We start from the raw sequence: 17,205 nt of genomic DNA on the forward strand, positions 1-17,205 counted from the left end.
TCATCACTTGAGTCGTCTGTAGGATTATAATCATCTTCGGAATTGGAACCAAATAATTCATTCCATTCATCATCGCTCATATTAGCATAAACTTCTAATTCTACATCAGTAAGCTTTCTTTTACTGGCATGGCATAATGAAGATTTTTATTTAGATCATTTTAAAGAATTGTAAGACTAGACGCAATAAACCTTACTGTGCTGAATGCTGAACGTCACTGACTCTGTACTCAAGTTACACAGTGTCAGCGCATGTGAGACATAGGTGAGGTTTCAGATGATATGAGACTACATGTAGTTGCCGTATGAAACAAAATTCTAGCTGATAAGCCAGCTACGAGATAACTCGTGCTGACCTTGTAGAAGTGAAAGTGCTTGGTGTGCAGTAACAAACTCTGCCCAAAGAGCGCGGCAGCGAATGTGTTAAAGATATCGGTGAAGATTTGGATGGAGATATTTAGTTGTTTGCAGATGATGCAAGATTGGGTTGGAAAGGGTCGAGAGGTGACTGACTATGGTAGTTTCTAACCTCTGGAATGTCGAGTACGAGGAAGGATTGAGAAGATGCAACTTGCAGAGTCTAGTGGACAGGAGGAAGAGGGGAGATATGATAGAGACCTACAAGTTGGTAAGGGGGTTGTTATTGGATCAATGCTGGAGAGGTTCTACAGAAAATAGTGGCAGATCAGTGGAAAACCAGTGTTCATCCCTGGAAACTGTATAAAGAGGGTGTGAGTAGGGGAATGAGAAGCTGGTTTTTTTTTATGCAGAGTTGTGAACGATTGGAATGTTGCCTGAGTGTGGTGTCTTCAGAGAATTTGAGTGTGTTTAAAGCAGGGTATGAGGAGCTGTGTATATGATAAAAGTAACCTCCTAGATGAGTCTTTGACTCCATGGGGTCTTGGGTAATAATAATAATAATAGTAATAATAACAAAAAGATTTATTAAATAAAAAGTCAATGTTAGATACCTAACAAATATAAAATCATGGCATTTTAAAATATGAATCTAAAGTTGATGTTTTTTTTTCTCTTTCATTTAACAATTGCCTATACAGATTTATTGTATTTAACACTAGTCTCTTAACAATAACACTTCTTCCTAAAGTAGGATCATTTTTCACTGAAAAAATTTTAAATGTTTTCAATGTCATTCAAGCATCTTTGGTTGCTCACACTTTTTTTGGTACTAACTTCTTTAATTTCACCTTCATTTTCTTTGGCTTCATTGCTAACAAGTTATTCTAAATCCTCCACTGAAAAATCATCAACTTCTGCATTTAAGAAATTTCTTATACTCTCTTTTTTGACATTTTCGAAACCTATTGATTGAGCCATCTGGATAACTTCATGTCTAATCTCTTGAATGTTATTTTCTTCTTCTAGTACAACTTCTGGCCATAATTTGCACCAAACTCCATTTAAGCATTTCTGAATGACTTAATGAGTTATTAGTGTTTTCAACTGTGTCAATAATGGTGTAACTTTTCTAAAGCGTTTTAATTCACATTTGCTTTGTATCTTCTAGTTCATTTAAATTGCTTAATGTACCACACAGATAATAAGCTTTAAATGTTGCTATTACTCCCTGAACCATCAGTTGAATCAGGGAAGTTGTGTTCGCTGGAAGAAAGACAACTTTGATTGGCCAACAACAAAATTATTTCTTTAGCAATACCTGTTTCACTTCTGGACAATAATGGTTAACAAACCAATAAACAACTTGGTAATCCACGCATTTCTATTAGCTTTCCATATTACAAGTAAATTCGTTTTTATATTACCTTTTAACACTCTTGGATATTCCAAATGGTACAATAATAACAATTTTAATTTAAAATTGCCAGAGGCATTTGATCCGAAGAGTCAAATGGCTTTGGCGATTTTAAATTAAAATTGGATGAGGTCCAAAGCGAAATCATTTGGCTTTGGACCTCATCTAAGCCAAATTTCCTCCCGATATCTCAGCCTTATTTCAGTTAGCCATGAACTCTGGCTATTTTGTTTGGCAGGGAAAATTCTATAAACAAATAGAGGGGACAGCCATGGGTTCTCCACTCTCTCTCTCCACCTCTGGCCCACTTCTTTATGGAGACCTTTGAAGAAAAAGCCTTAAACTCAGCTCCACTTAAACCTACTGTTTGGCTATGCTATGTAGGTGATGTGTTCGCTATTTTGCTGCATGACACACTCCACTACTTCATATCACACTTAAACAATCAACACCCCAGGATCCGGTTTACCTTGGAAAAAGAAAACGATAAGAATCTCCTTTTCCTAGACACATGCCAGCCTGATGGATTCCTGGCTCTTTCTGTTTACAGAAAACCTACACATATAGGTAGTTAAATTCAACAGCAATCACTCCCCCCACCCCTCCCAACCATACGGGATTATAAAAATCCTATATAACAGGGCAAAATTAATCAGTTCAGAAAATAATGCCGTTACTACTGAACTTAACCATATTCTTAACACCTTTGTAGCCAATGGCTACAATCCCCATAAAATCCAAAAAATATTAAACCAATTAACCTAAACCTCCTCCCCCCCCTCCATAACAATGACTACTCTAAATCTATCACTATTCCTTATATTCGGAGTACTTCTGAAAAGCTAACAAAAATCCTAAAAAAATGTGACTTGACAACTTGTTACAAACCATATAGAAATTTGGCATTTCTTATCTGCTCCCCCAAGGACCAGCCGCTTCCTCTTTACCTACCTGGAGTATACCAGGTCCCTTGTAGTTGCAAACTGTCTTACTATGGCCAAACAGGCAGGACAGCTTATATAAGGATATCTGAACATAAGGATTATATCCGTTTCCACCAATACAGCCCCTCAGGACTTGCTGACCATGCGTTGGACACCTGCCACAAAATACGCTGGAAGAAAGCCACTTCACAACACCGCAGGAAGTATAAATATGAAAGATTATTCCTGGAATCAGCCTCAGTTCTAAAAACCTCCCCAAGCCTCAACAAATTTGGATGCTTGAGACTGTCCCAATGGGAAGTTTGCGTTCTTAGAACATCAGTCCAAAAGCCAAGACTACTACAAAATTTAGCCCACCAGGTAGGAATCTAGGACTGACTTCTGTTGTTGTCTTCAGACACATTTGTTCAGTATTAGTGCCTGCATTCACATATCATTATTTTTATGTTCCCTGAAGATGGTAATGTAACATTACCTAAATATAGGAAGTATTAATTAAAGTTTTTTTTTAATTAATGTTATAGTATATGTTGTCTTTCTCTAAAAACTGACAGTTATTAAAGAAGTCTGTGAAAAAATCTGGAAAACTGAAAGGCAGATAAACCGACCACCAGTTCAATGGATAGAGATCCATGAACATAATAGATGCACTGTTGCCGACTCAATGGTCATTGCCAAGTCACTCAGGAAGATGTTTTCTAAAATATCAGCAGTATCTTCTTATCTCCCTGACTTCTTTGCCCCAAAATACAAAACTTAAAAACAACAAATTCTTCTGTTTTCTTCAAGCAGTATTAAAGAATACAACAGGCTGTCCACTATAGAAAAAAAAAATGAAAGCTGCTTTGCTTAAATGTTGACCAACTGATATTGGATTAGATGACATCCAATATCAAATGATAAAACATCTGTCACTGGCTTTCAAGGATCAACTATCCATTAGAATTTTCTGCAAGAATTCTTTTCTGGATACCTTCTATGCACCATTTATAAGCCAGGGAAGGGCACAAAATCACCAATAAACTATTGACCAGTCTTTTGGGCCAGCTAGATTTATTGGCACTCCAACAGGGTCTTATGTTCCTGTTCAGGTGCAATAAAGGCTACATGATGATTTTGCAGGATTTTGGAAAGGCATTTGACAGAATACCACATTGATCTATGTTACGTAAACTAGAACAAATGAAGATGGAGATGACACTGGTTAAGTGGATAAGAGGGTTGCTGTTGGACAGATATCAAAAGTGGTGTATGGAGGAGCAGAATCAAGGCAAAAACAGTCGACTAGTATTGTGCTGCAAGGCTCAGTGCTGGGGCCATTGCTGTTTAATTTGTACTAAAATGATATAGGAAATAACCTGAAAGGAAATATTCAGTTGTTTGCTGATAATGCGAAATTAGGTAGAGTAATAGTCAAGGAGATGTGGAATGCTTGCAGGATGATTTAAACAGAGAGTTAAATTTAGAGGACATACTGTTAAGGTTGCTAAAGTACTGTATTTTCTGGTGTATAAGATGCTCCTATGTATAAGGCGCACCCAAGAAATTTAATACAGTTTTCTGGAAAAAACCTAAACTTTAAAGTATGATTTTAAAAAAAAATGGATAAAATAATAGGTAATTTTTAATAGTAAACTGACCTTTCAGAAACCTGCAAAACCCATGTCACTGTCATCTGACTCTTCTCTATCATCATTAATTTCTTATAATATAGAAATAATTTTGTCTTCATATTCTTTTGGTATTTTTTCATATTTAACTGATTTTTGTTTTTGTACGCATACAAAGTCCACTGCGTTTCATGAAACGGTAACACCACGATGCACCACCTTTAAAATCTTCAATGTTACGGTCACAGGCTACTTTGACTGCATGTGTACGAATCATTTTTATTGAAATGACAATGCCATTGTGCCGATTTTCTTGCACCCATTTCAAAACTTCGGTCTCTAGTTCTGGCCACTTTGCAATTTTTCTATGTTCCGTGCGCTTTTCTTTATGCAAATTGTACAAAATCTCCTTCTGACCACGCCAAGTTCCTAGCCAATGATGCGCTAGAAGTCACATGAAGGTCACGCATCAATTTGATTGCACCATTAACCGCCTACAAAGATCTTGGAACATAAAAGGGAGTGCATATGACTTTGAAAAGAGGAAACAATCTTTTCCTTCATTATATAAGATGCACCCCATTTTTAAGATGAATTTTTAAGGTAAAAAAGTGCATCTTATACACCATAAAATTAATTGGCTATTCAAGAACACTTTAATGAGTAAAGATAAGAAAGTTGTTATTCCTCTTTATAAAGCGTTGATATGCCCACATCCAGACTACTGTGCTCAAGTCTGATCCCCTGTATTTCTTGGAGATGAGGAATTGGTGGAGAGGATTCAGAGGCAAGTGACCAAAAATGGGGTAGTAAACAACCATATATCACTAAATACACTCCCACTGCAGCACACTACCACAACGTAGCCTTTTCTTTTGCAGGCAACCAATTTTCAACCCTTCCTGTTGTCTACCAGCAACTGTTTCAAGCTTGTAGAATTTAATACTCTGATGTTATACTTTTCTATGCAAATGATTCAAAATCAGAGGCACTCTTGGGATCTTCTGCTGTCTTCCCAGATGACACAATATGCGCTCAGATCTTTTGACATTTATTTTTATATGCAACCAAATCAGAGGAATTGAGTTTTAAGTTTTTAATTTTTGAGATAAATTTTGTGTTATTTATAACATGAACAAAAATGATCACTAAGAAAACTGAGAAGGCTGAATAGAAATTGACTGATTTTGTTGATGAATTAAGAGTCTAGGTGAATAGCCAGTTTTCTGAGGTTTTGGTAAATAATATATCCTTGGTGATCAGGCATGATGGGTACTGTATTTTTATAAACGCTACTAGATAATGTTATCGAGTTCTCTGTGCTAATGCTAACGGTGATTACAGTAATAATAAGATTTTTATTATTTTTTAAGTCATGAATATTTTAATTTACTGTCTTAAAAGTCAGCAATTTAAATATTAAGCATAGGAGTTTTTGAACTATAGACAATCTTGGCACCTTTAAAGCTTTTATTACAGTTGCTTCACTGGAAAGATGAAATGTTACATTCAACAATGTGGGGAATTCCATATAAGGGAAGCCCCTTTGAATAATGGCATATGTATGGCCTTCGGCTAAAATGTTAAGTTTGTGCTATGAGAGAGTGATTAACAACTATCATATGGAAGTTGGATTAAGCTGGAAGCCATTTTAGAATATTTTCAGATTTCTGGTTAAGATGAAGATTTGTGTTTTTATTGGCAAAAGTGAGGAAACACTTTGATATATGTAGACACTGTGTACAGTAATTTAGGTTCTAGAATATTTGAATTCACATTTTTAGATTACAATTTCAAGAATGAATTGTATAAAAAAATTATTTTATATTATTATTATTATTATTATTCAGGCCTCCATGGAATTAAAAGACTCATCGAGGGAGGCCCATTCTAGAAAACAAAATCTATCAAACCACTCCTTGTACTCATTGACCGTTTATGCTCTCACCACTGTAACTGACAATGCATTCCATTGTTCAACCACACTCCATGCAAACAAAGCTCACAGCTTCTTTCGTAACTTCCAGAGATAGCCCCTTTTCTTTGCTCCTTTCTCTCTGTTCCAGCAAGTGAAAAATTCCCCAGTGTCAACCCTGCAAGCAACTCTCAACAGTTTAAAAGTCTCAATCATATATAAGCGGCTCTGTAGTGCAATTGGAAGAACGATGGTACGTTGCACCCTTCGATTAGAAAAGTTCGATTCTCTGATACCTATAACAGAGTAATCCTGAATCGAGTTCAGTAAGCTGACATATAGAACCATGTGATGCAACTTAAATATCAGCTTATCATGTGGTACCCTGTCAAATGCCTTTGTAAAAGCCACAAAAAAAAAAAGACAGAATATGCCTTTCCCTCAACTATCATTATTTTTATTTTTTGATGTTGTACATTGATTACAAATAAGGCAGTGATCAGAGTTAAGGTAAATGTTTTGTGTTCTAGGAGATATAATAGTTTCTTTGATCCTAGCAAAATTAGGAATGATATTAGCATGACTTTAAAAAAAAGAAAAAAGAAAAAAATTTGAGTCAATAGCATATGTCTGAGTAAATAAAACCTGATAAGATTTAATTTGAATATTTAGATTAACAAACTTTTCAAGTTTGCTAATCTAAATATTCAAATTATGATCTTTTTGGTGGATAGGTGACTGTGGAAGATTCATTTAAAAAAAGAAATATTATGTACCAGAGTAAAGATATTTTAACAACACTGTTAACATATAAATATTTTAGTTTTCTTATTAAAAACATCTTAATTGCAGATGGAAAATTCAGATATACAACATTGAAACTACATTTTGTACTCAATGTTATCACGTCAAGTGTAGCTGTGAGGGTGCCACATCTCTGCCCAACTGAAAGAGAATTACTCTGAATGAAATATGGATAGTTTTACCTGTTGCCCTTTTGTGCATAGAGGTCATCAGTGATGATAATAATAACAATAATAATAATAATAGTAGTAATATAATATTTGATTTGCAAGGTGATCATTGTTCTCTTTATGTAAAAAATGTTACAACTACAGCTACTATTTAATTTTCATTCCTTACAGGAACTACATCAGAAAGAGTAACCATAACAACAGTGACTCCCACAATGATATGCAGTATAGATAACCCAGCAGGTAAAATTTGAAATATGAACTAGTCTTAATACTTTTTATTATTCGACTGAATAAAAACATACAAAGAAACAATATTACTATATTTTTTGCTTAATAATAAAAGATAAGCAATAATATGTTAAATATACCAAGAAATTTTATACTCGGTTTTAATCCTTTGTCCAAGGAAGCAAAAAAATGTTTTGCACATGAAATAAATTCACGTGTGAACTACTTGTATATAGAGGCTAATGACTTCATATCACTTGCCTTAGTATGTATCTCATAATGCAAAGCATGTGCTCTTTTGGACATGTATAAATGCATAATGGGAAGGGTCACTACTTAGACCAGTTTTCCCTGTTTAAGTGCAGGATTACCTCTCCAAAAATTCATGCGATCACTCAGATCACCCAACAATGAGCAACATGAGTGATCAATTAACTCAGCAGTTGCTCTGCTCAGTGACAGGCTCCCCTACCACCAAGCAAAACCGCTCATATTCCAGGAAAAGCATCAGCTAAGGAAGCCCTAATACAGGTCACCCTAATGGATCCAAATCCCGAGATGCTCAAAAGCTCCCTAAGGCAAAAACCTTAAGGGAGCAAAAACTCTGCTCCCTGGGAATCAAACAACTAACTAGTTTTGAACTTTATTGAGGTCTCATCAATGGGAGCCGGACCTGGGAGAGATACTAAGGTTGAAGTAATGCAGAAGTCATATATATCTCATATACAAGTAGACAAAAGGTGCTTGACTTTATTAAGAAAAATCTCTGGATGAGAGAAAGAGGTAGAAAGTTTTTTACCTTGGGTTTATTATACGTTGATGATACTAAGAAATTTTATGCTTAGTTTTAATCCTTTTCCAAAGGAAGCAAAACAATGTTTTGCACGTGAAATATATTCACGTCTGAGCTACTTGTATATAGAGGCTAATGACTTCATATAACTTGCCTTAGTATGTATCCCATAATGCAAAGCACGTCCCTTTCGGAAGTGTATAATGCAATGCATAATTGGAATGGTAGTGACCCTTCTCATTATGCATTTCTTATACACATCCGAATATAAAATTATATTCCATATAAAATTTCTTGGTATCTTTAACATATAATAAACTGATGATAAAACCTTTCTAATATAAACAATAATAATTTAGAGTATTTAAAATAATTTGGGATATTGGATCCATTTTATAGTAGCACAGCACATTTTTATGAATTTCGTTGCCTTTATTTTTAAAAATTATAGAAATAATTCATGTGTTGTAGTAAATCTTCAGTTTAGTATAAACCAAAATAATCACCTAGTGTCTTGACCTTATATAAAAATCATCATCTGGAGTGTACACATACATACAAAGAAACCAGATATGTTAAAATCTGTGTAGTATGCAAACTAATCTGATCAACCATTGACTACTGGCCTTACTAAAAGAAGAGAAGAAGAAGAAAAAAAAAAAAACACTTACTACATCAAAGCCCTGTTTATAACAAATAACAAGACTTTTAAAAGTTTGATGTAGTAAGTTTTTTTTTTTTTTTTTTTTTCACCAGAGGTGTTATTAATACATACATGAAATTAGTGTGATTAGCATACTATGTGGATTGCAATATAGCTTGTTTGTATATATGTGTATACTCCAGATGATGATGACCTTGATATCTGTATTGAGATGTTGAATGATTTTTCTCTTTTAATATAAAAATTTATATTAAACTAAAGTTTTACTATAGCAGTGATAGTTATTAGGGATATTGGATTCATTTTATAGTAGCAGAGTATTTTTATGAATTTCATTGTCTTTATTTTAAAAGATTATAGAAATAACTACTGTATTATAGTAAAACTTCAGTTTAATATATAATACAGGTATCCCTTAGTTAATGCAATTCATTAATCCTTTGATGTTACCACGTATATAAAAATCATGTTAATCAAATATAATAATCAATGGTATCAATGGAATTACAATTTGTCCATCATTGATTAACATATTGATAATTTAGTACCATATAAAACGAATCCATATAAAAAGTAATCTTAAAAAAGTACCAGATAAAAAGATTACTTTTTATATGGATTCGTTTTATATGGTATTAAAAATTGAATGCAAGGTAAATGTTTAATAAATGCTTGTACCTACATTAGATACTGTAATTTTTTATCAAAAAAAAGTTATCAAGTTGTTTGAACAGCTTTAGATTTTTTCTTATCAGCATAAATTTTATGATAACAAGCATAATGACTTTCTAGACAGAAAAAATAAAACTTTCACGTTCTCACACAGATCATTAAGAGAATTTAAATGACCAGGTGTGTTATCTAAAAGCAAAAGAGCTTTGGAAGAGCTCTTTTGCTTTTAGAAGCAAAAGAGCTCTTGCAATAAGCTTCAACTGCTGGAACAAAAATAAGACTTATAACTAATCTTCAAATAGTCTTTGGGTAACCCAAGTGATATTGGCCATGAGGATATTAAAGCAAGCAGCAGCTTCAATTTAAAATCTCCATTAGCATTCCATCCAAACAAAACAGTTAAGCGCTCTTTTGATACTTTATAGCCAGGCTGTGCTACTTCTTTTTTGATATGTTGGTTGATTGGTAGAGCCTCTGCTACTAATGGCTCACAAAAAGTTAAGCAAGTTTGAGTGTGGTTAGTAGTTGGAAGGGGACCAATTGTTCAATGCTGTTGGCACACTCTCCCTCGATGAGTCTTTGGAATCCCTGAAGGTGTCACATAATAATAATAATATAAAAGTTCTAGGTGGCATTTTTTTCCAATAGAGACCAGTTTCATTTACATTGAAAATTTGTCAGTTATCATAATAAATTTTCTGCAGCTCAGCAGGAAATGTAGATGCATCTCCATCGGCACTTGCAGCCTTCATCTGTTATTTTCACACTCTTTAGTCAAGCCTTAGATTTAAAATTTTCAAACCAGCCTTTGGGTAGCTGTGAATTTTGAATTGACTTCTTTATATTTAGTCTCTTAAAGTCTTGAAAAGAGGCTTTGAGCTTTCATCATATATTATAGGCACTAATTGGAATTTTCTTTTGATTGCAGTCTTCCAGCCAAATAATCAACAGATCTTTCATTTCAACCATTATAGCACTTCGGTTATGTGGTCAATGCATACTTTCAGATGTAGATGCAACTTTACTTTGCTCGCAATATTCATTAGCTTTGGATAAAATAGTCTGTATTGTAGACTTGTTAAAACCAAATTCACTTGCAATCTTACTTTTACTTTTACCATGTTTAAATCTTTTTATTATATCAAGTTTTGTATCTAAGGTAATTACTTTCTTCCTCTTTTTTTTCACTTAATGACCTGGTAGCTGGATTGCTCTTATTCTTCAACATGATTAATGAGCCGTAAAATTTATTAAGAACCTGATTTGTAGAGCAATTGGAGCTTGTAATACACCCACTCTTAATCCTTAATGGGAGGAATGAGGTCATCATGCTCATGACTTTCTTTCTCTTGGCCAGGAAACACTCCATGAGGCTTGCATGATTTTGCATGGTAAATTTGAAGGCGCATTAATTAAAACTCTTGCCACATGTATAAAGGGATTGTTGCAATTAATTTCACTGTGTTAATTAAATTCCACGTTAAAAAAAACCGCATTAAGCAAGAGATAACTGTATCTTTCTAAGCAATAAATACAAAATGTTATATTCAGGCAATAACAATCAGGGAAAAGAATTGGTAACTATAGTATTCAACACTAAATACAAAGCTAAGTTTCTTGAATGGTAGGCAATATCAAGTAGAGTGATGCGGGCAAATATCAAAATCGGGAACTGGACAAAGAGACTTATTTATGCTTATGGTCCTACACAAGGTTCCACTAAAGTAGATGTGGAGGAATTTTTCAGACTTTAGAGAAAGCATCAGAAGCAATGAAAAAGGTCCTTGTTGGAGATCAAAATAGTAGGAAATGATTGTCATATACACAAAAATATTTTGGAAAAATTTGGAGAAAAGAGCAAAGCCCATAATAATGGTAAATACCTGTTATTATTACTAACACAATGTTCCAGTTGCATTTGAGTGGTTATGCTGTCAGTCGCTTGGAGAGACTGTTGCTGAAAGGTAGAGAAGTAATAATGAGTATAGAGAATGAATCAGATCAAGTGGGAAGTGATGTGGAAGAGAAGGAGAGTACGACAGGAGAGATTGAAGGGGTGGTTATGAACAAGGAAGTGAGTGGCATGAGTATGGAAAATGAGATAATGAGTGTGCAAGATGAACAGGGAAATGGGGAAGTTCAGAGTGGACAGGGGTACACAGCATGAGAAAGGTGGATGGTCCAAGACAATCTGAGAGCATGTGCAGACAGGAAAGGAATGGAATGACCTGGGATCAACAGGAAACAGTTGGAATTGAAGAGGATTCTAAAATGAATAAGCAGAAAGGGAAATATCCCCAGTCGCACATGGAGAGATCACATTGAATGAGTGGTATCAGTGGAACTACCTGTAGATCCATGAATGACCTGTTGTGTTTGTATACAAATGCTTAGAAGTGTAAGAAACAAGGCAGATGAAATGATTGCACTAATTGAGTCTGTTCACCCCAAAATTGTTGGAATAAGTGAGACATGATTAGATGAGGACGACATCCTGACAGGAATAGAGATGGAAGGGTATGATGTGTTTTGTGAGGATAGAAGGGGTAAAAAGTGAAGGGGAGTGCTATTGATGATAGAGAAAGTTATGTCCATACAAAACAGAGATGCAAGAGGGTAATAGTGCCAGAGGTTTTAAGGCAGTATGGTGTGAGATAAAGGTGAATGGAATGAAATACTTGGTTGGATGTTGTTATAGACCAGGAAATGTGGATGGTAGTGACTATGAAATATATAATTAAATTAGCCAAGCAAATAAGAAAAGAGTGATCATTATGGACGATTTTATTTATGGCAATATAGACAGGAATGATGAGATAGCAACTGGAAGTAAAGAAAATGAGTTTCTTGAGTTTTTGAGGGATAACTACCTCAGACAGTATGTAACAGAGGGCACACGAGGATTGAGGGTTTTGGATTTGGTCATCTCATCAGAGGATGTAATTATAAATGAGGTGTCAAATCATCCACCAATTGGTGAGAGTGACCATGAGATGATTACCTGGGTAATCATGAGAAAGGGTATATGTGGAACTACAAGGGGGGGTGATTATGAAGAGCTCAGGAGACTACTGCGGGTGTAGTGTGGAATGGGGAGTTAGCTGGAAAAGAGATCAATGAAGCTTGGGGAATTTTCAAAAACTGTTTAGTAGATGCAATGTCTGAATGTTTCCAAGGGTGAGAAGTTTAAATAAGGTAGGTGGGAAATGGATGAATAAAGAGATTAAGCATGTGATACAGAGAAAAAGTGCATTATGGAGGCAGCATAAGAGGACACTGAATTGTAGAAGTAGGGCGATTCTTGTTCCATTGTATAAGGATTTGATAGGTCACACATGGACTTTTGTGCCCAGATTTGGTCACCTGGTTTTCAGAGGGATGAAGAAATGTTGGAAAGAGTCCAGAGGTGACTAACTAAGGTAGTTTCTAACCTCTGGAATGTTGACTATGAGGAAAGATTGAGAAGATGCAATTGCAGAGTCTGGTGGACAGGAGGAAGAGGGGAGATATGATAGAGACCTACAAGTCATTTAGGGGTTGTTATATGATCAATGCTGGGCATTTTCTACAGAAAATAACGTGGGAGATCAGGGGAGAACCAGAAGTCATCCCTGGAAACTGTATACAGAGGGTGTGAGTAGGGGAGTGAGAAGCAGGTTTTTTTCATTCAGAGTTGTGAATGATTGGAATGCCTTGCCTGAGAGTATGGTGTCTGCAGAGAATTTGAGTGTGTTTAAAGCACGGTATGATGAGCTGTGTGAATGATAAAAGTACCTCCTAGATGAGTCTTTGACTCCATGAGGTTTTGGGTAATAATAATATTAATAATAAATAATTTTACATTAAGAGAAGAGGCAAGGAATAAGAAAAGTCTCATTGACTATGTTATTGTTGATGGTGATGTTTGCTCATTGTTGCAGAACACTAGAGTGTTCAGAGGATTTGAAATTGGAAGTGATCACCATTTAATCTTGAGTAGGATAAAATTGAATTTCATATTATAAAGAAGAATTGAAGAAAATTTTATAGTGAATAAAAGTTGAGCAGCTCTCAGATGTGAACTACAGACTAAAATACACAAACATTTGAGAGAAAACTCTATATTTAAGAACTATATCATCTAAAACTCCCATTAGTCCCAAGAATTTATGGTGCACCAAAAATACATAAAAAAGATACCCCATTTAGACTGACTGTGGATGGAAGAGATTCCTCAACATGAAATCTGGCGAAATATCTGACAAACATGTTAGTGCCACATATAGGAAAAACAGATTCGTTCATATAGAACAGTTTGCATTTCACTGAGAAGATCAAGGATGTCAATATAGAACCTTCAGACGTTTTAGCAAGCTTGGATATAGTCATCCTCTTTACTAAAGTACCGAGAATCGATACAGTGACTCTTCTTGAAAATCTTTTTCCACCAGATGTTTTAGAACTATACAAACACTGCATGAATAATATGTTTTTCACTTTCCAGAACAAATTTTGGGAACAAAAGGCAGTGCCATAACGAGGGCATGGTGAAAGGGGTGCCTGCCACAGCTGCAACTAGGTTTGGGGCGCAAAACGTATAACATTTTTGTCATTTTTAAGTTGGGGGGGCTCAAGTTAGACACTTGCCACAGGTGCTTCATACCCTCGTTATGTCCTTGACAAAAGGAAGGACTACCAATGCCCTCCCCCCCTCTCCCCAGCTTTAGCCAACTTCTTCATGGAAAACTTTGAAACTAATGCTCCAAAAAACTATCATAAGAAACCTAAGAGATGATTACCATATGTGGATGACATTTTTGTCATTTGGCCAGGAATAACAGATGAATTAATTGTTTTTAAAGAATATCTTAACAGAATACACCCGAATATAAAATTCCCTTTGGAAATAGAAGAACATGAAAAATTAACTTTCATGGATATCCTCATAGAAAAAAATGAAGAAGAAAAAAGTTTAACCTTATCCGTTTACTGAATATCGACACTACAGGAAGATTTCTTAATGGAGTCTCACACCACCCCTCACAAAAAATAGGTATAATGAAAACCTTGAGAGACAGAGCATATAAGATATACAGCACGGAAAAAAAGTGAAATGAGGAATTACACTACTTAACACAGAACCTCAGACTTAATGGACTTGAGCCAAAAACAATCAAAAATTGCTGAACACAGCTCCTTTCAACCAACATAGAAAACAATATTTCAAGAATGCAATCTCCCTATCACATATCAAAAAGGTCACAGACAGATTAGCGACATTGCTCTGCAAGTACAACTTAAAAGTAGCTTTTCCCTCTTTAGAAAAAATATGAAGATTCCTACATATATCAAAACCTTCGCACCATTCCATAAAATACCAGGGTCTATCAAATCTATCATTCTTGTGGCATTTGTTACATAGGCCAGACGGGAAGGTCAGGAGAAATCTATATGGCAGAACATAAAAAAGATGTAGAAAACAGAAGCGAACACAAATCAGACCTAGCTTTCCACACAACTTCCACTGACCATAAAGTACTTTGGGAAAAAACAATCATGTCATATATTGATAAAAACTGTTTCACAAGGAAATTCAAGAAAACAGCAAAAATGCTTAGAATTTGTACACAGTGCAATAAAAACCAAGGTTTGATATTACACCCAGAGTGCTCGGGATTCATAAAAAATCTAACTTCCTCAGATCTCGTACATAACACACGTGAAGCACAGAACGTGACAACAAATAACAATGTTCCAACAAACATTCAGTGACAAATGCTTCAATTTTTTCAATGTTACAGTTAGAAACATCTAATGGACTATGAATTTAATCTTTGTTAGTTCTGTTTAATCTTTTTTTATACACCAATGCCCCTGATGATGTAAGTTATACACTTACAAAACTTATCAGGTTTTCATGTATCCTGTTCATACGTATCCTGTTTGTATTTAATAAACATGTTGTCTCAATATCAGAATCTATCTCTCGAACTACTGAACCACAGAAACCTTCGCACACATACACAAACATTATTTAAGAAAAAATAAAAGTATGAGAACAGGAAACAAACCTTGGAGATTCACTGACAACCCCTGAAAACATTGATTGATTTAGCCAGAGAGGCACATGTGGTGAGGTTGTCTGCAAAGATAGAAAAAACAGAACTTCATGGTGGACACAGGAAGTTAAAGAGGCAGTGAAGGAAAAGAAGAAAGCATATCGAAAGATCCTGCCAAATAAGTAAGCTTGTGCTCTTAGAGAATACAGAGACAAATGTAAGAAAGCTAAACACTGTGTACAACTAGCTAACCAAAAGTTGAGAAGGCTTCTTTGGCAAGAACATAGAAAATAAACATAAGGAATGTTGCAAAATATTTTGAAGGCTATTGAAAAAGCTCAGAAATGGAGGAAAGAGTGTTGTAAAAGGAATTAGAGATTATAAAGGTGACATGAAAACTGGAGTAAAAGATATCCTTGATGTATGGAGTAATTACTTCAGAAAATTGCTAAATGAAACAATCAGTGAAAGCACAGTGGTAAAAATTAACAGGTATGCAATCAGAAATACATATCCAGACAGAGTACATATGGAATTACTGAGCTGGTAAGTATGACAAGCTTAGGAGATTGCTTGGATCAGTACCATGGCATGTTAAACTGCAAAGGCTGGATGTTGATAGTGCATGGGAAATGGTTAAGGAGCTTTTGAGGGAGGTAATATCTGACTGCATACCTAGTCATATTTGGAGTTGTCTAGAGTCCGGAGAGTAAATCAAGTGGAAGTTAAATGGATGAATAACACCATTAAACTGTTTGTGTGTAGGCACACAAACAGTACAAGCACAGGCCAGAAAGGTAACTAGTGTGGTAAGAAAAGTAATAGCAAATTATGAAAGGAAATTAGCAATGCAAGCTAAAGAGAATCCCAAACAGTTCTTCGATATGCTGCAAGTAAAAGAAAAAATGTGTACGGCAAAATGATTCTAAGGAATGCCGATGGTAGGGAGGTAACTGAATCAGCTGAAATAGTAGAATTACTAAGTGAACACTTTGCAAGAGTATATCATCCAGGCTGTGATATTGCAGGAATGAGAGAACGAATGGCTGATACAGGAATTGAAGTGAATGAAATGGAGGTGAGAAATATATTACAGAACCTTAATGTAAATACATCTGTGGGATTGGATGGTATACCAGCTCGAGTCTTACTTGAAGCAGCAAACAAATTGTCAGTTCCCTTGACCATATTGTTTAATTTAAGTCTCAGCTCTGGGTTGACCCTGAGGGAGTGGAAAGAGCGGAAAATAGTTCCATTGCATAAAGGAGGTTCCAAGACTGCTGTTGCAAATTACCGACTGATCAGCATATCATGAATCGTTGTCAAGATTTTGGAGATATTAGTCAAGAGCAAAATACAGAAAGGGATAGATGAAAATGGGATACTGTATGGAAGACAGCATGGTTTTGTGAAGGGTAGATCATGCCTCAGCATTATTTGCTGACGTTTTATAATACAGTGATGGCTGAACTGGATAAGGGTAATGGATTCACAGTGATACTGCTAGACTTTGCTAAGGGAATTCTAATCAGTAAACTGCAGCACATGGGGATGGATATAGGGTTGGTGAGATGGATAGGAGGGTGGTTCA

The 17,205-nt window shown here is 35.3% G+C and overlaps 1 protein-coding gene across 4 annotated transcripts in view; it reads left to right on the plus strand.

Moving 5' to 3' along the window:
• Positions 1–17,205, plus strand: part of LOC150094462 (hemocytin-like) — a 2,636,009-nt gene that overhangs the window by 1,820,780 nt on the left and 798,024 nt on the right. For all 4 annotated transcript variants that reach the window (XM_090412206.1, XM_090412207.1, XM_090412208.1 and 1 more), the window contains one exon: positions 7,388–7,459. In XM_090412206.1, coding sequence (XP_090268332.1) covers positions 7,388–7,459 — 72 coding nt within the window. The remainder of the gene's footprint in view (positions 1–7,387; positions 7,460–17,205) is intronic.

Source organism: Typopeltis vanoorti, chromosome 22, assembly GCF_054136105.1.
Source record: "Typopeltis vanoorti isolate ZY-2024b chromosome 22, IOZ_Tvanoo_1.0, whole genome shotgun sequence".
NCBI classification, from domain to species: Eukaryota; Metazoa; Arthropoda; class Arachnida; order Uropygi; family Thelyphonidae; genus Typopeltis; species Typopeltis vanoorti.